This window comes from Carica papaya, chromosome 8, assembly GCF_054855325.1.
Source record: "Carica papaya isolate Zhongbai chromosome 8, ASM5485532v1, whole genome shotgun sequence".
Taxonomy (NCBI): Eukaryota; Viridiplantae; Streptophyta; class Magnoliopsida; order Brassicales; family Caricaceae; genus Carica; species Carica papaya.
Window position 1 is genome coordinate 30,523,740 of NC_142316.1, and position 8,091 is coordinate 30,531,830.

The 8,091-nt window shown below is 31.7% G+C and overlaps 1 protein-coding gene across 1 annotated transcript; it reads right to left on the reverse strand.

Moving 5' to 3' along the window:
- Nucleotides 1–28: 28 nt before the first annotated feature.
- Nucleotides 29–1,167, reverse strand: LOC110811059 (homeobox leucine zipper protein). The gene is made up of 2 exons (XM_022037434.2): nucleotides 676–1,167; nucleotides 29–505 (listed from the first exon to the last, which is right to left on the reverse strand). Exons 1-2 carry the CDS (start codon nucleotides 1,021–1,023, stop codon nucleotides 245–247), a joined length of 609 nt encoding a protein of 202 aa, XP_021893126.2. The 5' UTR covers nucleotides 1,024–1,167; the 3' UTR covers nucleotides 29–244.
- Nucleotides 1,168–8,091: the final 6,924 nt, after the last annotated feature.

An 8,091-nucleotide genomic window follows, 5' to 3' on the forward strand; every position in this document is an offset into this window, starting at 1 on the left:
ATCACCTTCTAACAAATGAAAACCAACCTAAATTCAATACTGAAAGATCAACAATATATATATATATATATGTTTGTCTATGAATCTATCTCCCTCTATAAATCACAACTGTACAACTCATTCCACAACAGTAACTACCAAAGTTCAACACAATCCAACTTAAATAATCCTATAAAGCAAATCAGAAAACCAGACCATTACTTTAAAAAAAAAAAAAAAAAAAAAAAAAACCAACGAAATTCCACTACAGAATATCATCATAAGCAACTATCTCTCTGCCTTTGAATGGCCTATCCACCATTGGGCGAACCTCGTTGCTACTTCTCGGGTTAACAATGGCGGAAGCTAGCTTATTACTTCTCCCGTGCTTGCTCAGTGGCATCTCACCTCGCAACAACTTCGACGAAGACGACGTCGTTTTGTCCTTGTCACCACCACCACCACCACCACCCACGACTCCTTCCCTCCATTGGGCAAGTGGATCCGTCGCCCACATCACCTTCACCTGCAACAACAAAAACAGAACAATCAATTCATGCTCAAAGCTAAATTTCGATTAAATTAATTCGGCTTTATCGAAACATGAAACCTATAATTAACCAATAATGTTCAGATTCTCTGTTTGCTTTCCTGAATTTTCTCAGAATACAAACAGTTGAGGGAGAAAGAGATTACCTTCTTGGAGTCGATGGTGATGCCGAAGGAGGGGTCGAGAGCAGCAGCAATGGCAGCCTCGGCGGAATCCTTGGTGCGGTACGCGATGCATCCGACACCATCGCCGTCGATGCGGATGCGTGAGATGGAGCCGTAGATCTCAAACCGCGACTTCAAATCCAGGACGGAGCAGTCATGAGGTAGCCCCATGATGACCAAACCTGGCGGCGGCGGGGGTTTAGCGACTGGCTTGTCGGGGAGGTCATCATCGGCGGCCAGTTGAGGAGGCCTGACGAAAGGGCGACGCCGTTTAGAAACGCGCGCGGGCACGTGGTGGGAGGGGTAGGGTTTGTCCCTCTTGCGGCTCATGTTTTCAAGGGTCTGGATTGTTCTGACGAGTTTAACGTTTGAGAAAGTAGATGCAGGCAGAAAGGGTTAGAGTTCAGATCCGTTTGCGTCGTGTTGTGAGTTTGTGTTTGATGGTTGAGTCAGTGACTCAGTGAGTGAGCGAGTGATCGGTTCCCGCATTGTTTTCTACCTGGGTTAATGCAATTTTCACTCACGTGTAACATAATTTTTTAATTCTGCCAATTATATTATAATGTAAAAATATGGCGTAAATTAACGTCACAACATACAATGTTAAAGTATTTTTTCAAAAATAAATTATATATTTTTAAGCACAAATTAGTCCTTGCCAAGTATATATTTAAAAATTAAATAAATTAAACAAGAATACCATATGCTTTTAGAGGTACATATTAGTATATCTTATTAGAAATCATCTGGTATAATAAATATACCGCTTAATTTGATGTGAAATTATTATATACAGACAGAATATGTTAAGAACGAAAAGAAATAATAGATAAAAACACAATAATAAAATTTTGAACAAAAAACTAAGAGGATCTAGCTATATATATGTCCATATATATTTATTTATTTTTTGTTTTATATATTTTATTATTGTATCTGGTGAATATTATAAATTGTAATGAAATAATTTTCACATGTGCTGAATGTGTCATACAACCTCAAATGTGTAGGTATTTTTTTAAGTGAAAAAAAATTTAAATTTTTATTGATTTCACTCATTTTAAAATTAATAATTTAAAGTGTATTTAAATAAATTTATACCAAATTAAATTTTTTAAAAAATAATCTACAACTATAAATATAAATCAAAAGAAAGCAATTTTAACAAAATTGTAAACTTTAGACTGGTAACTATAGCAAATGGGCTGGAAACTTCAACCCAACCCGACCCATGATGATGGGTTTGGGCTTGACCGCTTGGGCCCAATGAGCCAAGCTCAGGCTCCCAGGTAATATTTTTTTTTTAATTTTTAAAAGAATTATATTATGAAATGCAATTACAACTTTAAATATACATGCTCAGGCCCAATCTCCCGCCACATCGACTTAAATGATGACAAGGAGGCACGGTGCGCACGTGGCCTGTGGGCCCCATGACAATGACTGTACACGTGTGATATCAGGTAGAGAACGGAGGTGGATGCTTGTGAGCTGTCACTGCCAATACATCTTCAGTCTCGTAGGCCCCACACCTCATTCTTATCTGTTCCTCCCCCCTGAGCACAGTGAAAGGGAAAGTGAAACTTGAGCACTGGGCCCCGCAGAACTATACAGCTCGGGCGGCTGGGCCCACACGCTTCACCACTCGTTTCTCGCCACGTTTATTCACTGCAGCCTTTTAAAATGCTGGATTTGCCACCTGGCCACGTGTACGGTTGCTTTCATGGTAAATTATATGAGCCGTACACGTGGTAGACAGCTTTTGTCGCTTTTAAGAGCCAGATTTGGATTTTCCTTGGTGGGGCCTCTTGTGTACACTTGGCATTTTGTTAATGGACCCTCTCTGTCTCCCTCTTTTTTTTTTTTTTTAATAAAAAATGCGACATTATTTTATTTAGAATTTAAAGTTTTTTTTTTTTTTTTTTTTGTTTTAAGAAAGGAAGAGGTTGAAGAAACCGTAATTTCTCTTTTTAAATTAAAAAGTTTGACCTCGATGCTCTTCTTTTCAAAAGGATCTTTAAAGGGGATTCAAACGAAATTTTTGCGGAACAAATAAAAATAATTTAACAAGTTTAAACCAAATCAAATTATTGTATTCAAAATCAAAACATTATATTTAAAAGTAAAATTTTATTATTAGTTTACATACACTATTTTTTTTATACAAATAAAAAATATTAATTAAAATAATTAGACATAAAAATTATATCATTTAAACTATGAAATACAAAATATATCTTAACAAAAAATATTCAGGCGGTAAGAAATTAGTATTACATACACTAATTTTAATAACGTTAAATTTATCCCTTATATTTATGACTATAATATTAACTATTGATTCTCATTTCTTCTTCAATCAAATATCATTATTAATTTTTATATTTAAATTTTTTTTGTATAAATTATCTTTAATATAAAACGCGGCTAAAAAAGACATTAAGGTAAAGTGTAATGAACTTTTAAATCAACATGAAAGTAAATAAATTATTATTTTTGAACATCCAATGATTTCTTGTTCACCATAAAAACCAATTTCACATGGCAAATATCACCAACTTTATAGTATTTTCCACCAATTAGCTTTCATTAACCATTAAAATAAAATAAAAAAAGCAAAAAGAGAATTTGTATTCAACTTGAAATAAAATTTGATCAAAGTGGAGAAACACACAAGCAACTCATTAAATAAAAGATATCACGTATACAACTTAACGGGGTAACTCTAGCTATTCATATAAATTTTTTAATATGTTGTATTATTATTATTATTATTATGTTATTTATATCACAATTTTGAAGATAATATGCATAAAAACACAAAATAAGAAGATAAACAACTAGGTTTGAATTATGAATTAAATGCAAAAATAAATTAATGTATTATATAAGTTATGAAATTTTAAAACATTAATAATAAATAATATTATATTGAAATTATTTTTATTATATGATATAAAATATAAAAAAAAAAAAAAAAAAAAAGATTTGGAACAGTAGTCTCCTCAACCATCACTTTCAAAAAATGGAGCTTTGAAAACATCTCTTTCCACACTGACTTGTAAAATTGGCAAGTTACTTTCACACGGTACTTTTTATAATATTATTTTTTATTTGATTTATATATATATATATATATATATCTTGAATTTCATTTTAAATATAATTTTTATCATTGTAATTAAAATAAATATATTTTCGGTAGGTGACCCTTTACCCTTTACTTATTATCCATTATAATTTGGTAATTAAACTTATTAAAAAAATTAATTTTTAATGTATATATGTTGGGATCCTCCAAAAATTTTGTTGACGAAATTTTTAATATAATTTTTTTTTACGAGAATTTGAAGTCGTTAGCCGCTGATTGTCATATCAAATTGGTAAACGTTTTTGTTTCCAAATAACAAATAAAAAAAGATAATGCATTTTAAAATAGCTTGATTTTATTGACCAGAAAATGAATTTCATTACGTGCTTGGTAGTTGCCCTAATTTAAAATAAGGTACACATACTAATATATTTCTAATAATAATTTATAAATTCAATATATGTGCATAATACACATTTTGTACTCAACATTTAAATATTAAGTACCATAAACCGACCAATTAATTGATTCCTTATTATTACCTCCACTACTTATAATATTCGGTCCCGAAATTTAATTCGGAATCAATTTTAGCAATTTAAAAATAAATAAAAATTTATTTATAAATTAATTTAATTTTATTTTTTTTGAATTTATAGGTTATGGATGTAATCGAAAATAATTTTACAAAAAATTAGTGAAAATTTAGGTTTGGTAGTGTTTTCGAAAAAAAAAAATAGAAATAAGGGGTCAATGTGCAAATAGAAAAAATTGTACTGCATAAGACTGTCCACTCAACAATTTCCGACGAACCGAAGCACGCTGCGTGGCAATACACGCAGAAGTCGGTGCCACACAGGCGATCCGCGTGTCCCGTGATCAGACGGCCCATACTTAATCTCGCACGCGTGGACCGCCCAGATTTGTTTCCTCATTAGACGCGATCGGACAATCGAGATCAAATCGCGATAGACAGTTCAGATCAACGCAAGATGGATATAAATACCTCGCATCACACGGGAACCCGAACCCTAACCACCAGCCCCCGTCGAAGAAGAAGAACCATACACTAAAAAAGGAGGCCGATTACCGACCGCTGTCGCATCAGAGCCACTGCCGACTGCCAAAAAAGGTAAAAATTTCCTCTACCTGCTCGGAATTTGATTCAAAGCACCCTTATGGCAAAATCGAAGCAAAAGAGATGGTAGATAAGTCGAAAATCGCGAGCAAAACCCAATGAAGCCGCCATGGCCAAAACTCCAAAATTCATCCAATGAGCCCCTTACTAATTCCTGTTTCACGTGATTTTTTTATTATTGTATTCACCGTCATTTTCTGTGCAGGTGAGCCGAAAAAAGAACTTTAGCCGCAAAGAAGGACTGGTAGAGTTATCGTCCCTGGAGGTCCTCCCAATCGGTAGGTTCGATTTTTTGTGATCTCCAGTACAACTGAGACCCCTAACGTATTTTTCTGAAGGGATACAGTAAAAACCGGCTAAAATCGGCCAAAACCGACCAAAAATAGCCAGACTGAGGTGAACCTCTGTCGTGGGCGGCGGAGCCAGCGCTGGAGCACAACGCCACCACCGTGTAGGAACCCCAAAATTGGCCGGAATGAGTTTTGGACACTGATTTTGGATTTCTATGGTATTTTTAGGTATGTGACAAGTGTTTTGGATTCCACATGAAAAATTTAGGGAATTTGATACCCGATAGGAGGCGTAATAGACAGCTCAACGTCTCGAAATACCGATTCGAGTAAGGATCTCTCACCTTATTCTCCGTTACGGTAAATTAAAGCTTAATGATGTATAATTTCGTATTTTTGTGAAAAATTAGAGAATCTTAAAAATAATTACAAGTTACTAGTGGAACCGGAATCAGTTAGTTCACTATTATCTTGATTTTATGTTTATTTTCTTGTATTGCTCTATTTGCTTGTTATTATGCATGTTCTAAATTTATATTTTTTATAACTTTATCAATTTATCAGGTTTATTTGGCTATATACTATCAACATGAATCTAGTTTAATTGATTTATAAATATAATATGATATGTTGGTATTGTGTGATAAATTGTTTTGTTGATAAAAATCTGTATGTGAAAGACTTATTGGTACCTGAAAAAAGGCAGACGGACCTGGTACACAAGAAACTCTATCGTGAACGTTAACTTAGTCGAACAGGGCTGGAACATCTCTTACTAGAAAGTTTGGGAGACACGGTTCACATTCATATCGGACGAGGTATCGAGTCTATAAAATATTTGGCGTCCATTACCGGATGAGGTATTAGGACGACTGGTTAATTATTCAAATTAGATATTGAGTTACGAGTAGAAGAACATCCCTATGAACCCCCAAGGGTACCAGTAAGTAGGTAAAAAATGAAGGTTATCGTCTCTTATTATCATATGCGTGAAAATAGAAAATAGTATGAATATGTATCTCCATAGGTTATTTTTGGAAAAAGAACTCGTTACGTAAGTACAAATAAATGACGTTCTTTATATTAAATGAATTTACATCAAATTAAGAGCTCTATTAGTTGTTTTTCTGATTTTTACCAATATTCAGTTTTTCATATATGTGATTAATGTGATTTTTTACTAGGTTAGTGTAGCTCACCATTTTATTAACCATTTCAGATCAAGAAGACAAATATCCAGATCCCGATCAGCAAGAGAGTTATGAGTAGTTCACTACCCGGACTCCTTTCAAATACTAGTGAATGTTGTGTTACGATATTTATTTATTCATTTTTTTTAATTACCGTTTGTATTTTAGAATGGACATTCTTATAATAATATTGTGTAAGGAATGTAAATGTTAACTTTATCATTCGCTTCCGCATTTAATTTATAAATTTATTTCTATTTAAGTTCTGACATTTTACACTACTACTGGTGTAGTGACATGCGCTTTGACCTCATACTTTTACTCTTCGGTATCGAACCCCCATGAAATTATGAGTTCATTCAGACTAATAAAAAAATTATTATATTATTATGAAAACATAATATATATTATTAAATATTATTTTTATTATAATTTGATTTTTTTAATATTTAGATCATTTAGTTTAAAATAATATAATATTTTATTAATAAAAGACTAGTAATTCAAATTCGAATTCTATTCTTAAAAAAAAAAATAAATAAGATTAAATAAATAATCTCTAGTCATTAGGCCCAAAACCCTTTTGAAATTATATTTTTTTTTTTATCTTTTTAATCACTAAATAGCGAGCACTATTTTAAAATCTTTATTAAAATTAGAATAAGTTTTATAATATTTTTTAAAAAAAATCAAAATTAATAATTCCGATCTTACGCTGATATTAAAATTTCTATAAACTTGAATCGATACACATGTTATCATATTAAACTGTAACAATCATAGGCCTTCATCCATTACTACTGTCTTTATTTGAGAAGAAATTTCACAGAATGCACGATATTAATTTTTTTAAAAAATTATTAAAGTTTTTAATTAAAAAACTAAAGCATTGATGTGTTGTTAATTAAAAAAAAAAAAAAAAAGAAAATTTCATTTTCCAAGAGAGATATTGGGAATCACATTGCATCAGCGAAGATTATATTAACAGAAAATCTAAACTTTTTTTTTTATATATAAAAAAAGAAAATAGAATTAAAAATAACAATAAATTCCTAATTTAAAATTAAATAAAATTATAAAAATAATGAAATAAGTACACCAAGGTTCGAAAGACAAAGTGTATGATTAACATCATGGACAAGCAAAGAGAGTAACGAAAGTCATTACCAAACAAGGAAGTGTAGGAAACGAGCACCGCTGGAATGTTGACTTTCTAAAACCTCACCTGTCTTTTTCAAAGCCTAATTTGTCAAAATTGCAATTGGTGGGTTCATGCTCAATTTAAAGATTTTTAATTTTAGCAGCCAAAATTAGGGTTGTGCAAAATCAAACTCGACCCAAAAATAAATTCAAATTAAACTTGTTAATTTTGGTTGGAGAATTAAAGAAATTGATCTTTTGATTATTTTGTCCTAGTTGATCAATTTTTGAGATTTCCTTAAAAACTTCAATTGACTTTTTGCCTTCCAAATTCCCAAAAATTAAAAAAAAAAAAAATATTATAATCTTCTTTCCAGCAATTAAGGTTTCTACTTTAAAATAGCATGGTGAGAAGTGTCTCTCTTTGTTATTCCATTTATGTTTTTGTAGTCTCGTAACCCATTTATGATATGATATGATATGATACTCAAGTATCTGATAATTCACTCATACCACCTTCATAGAGTAAGATCAGAAAAAATTTAAACC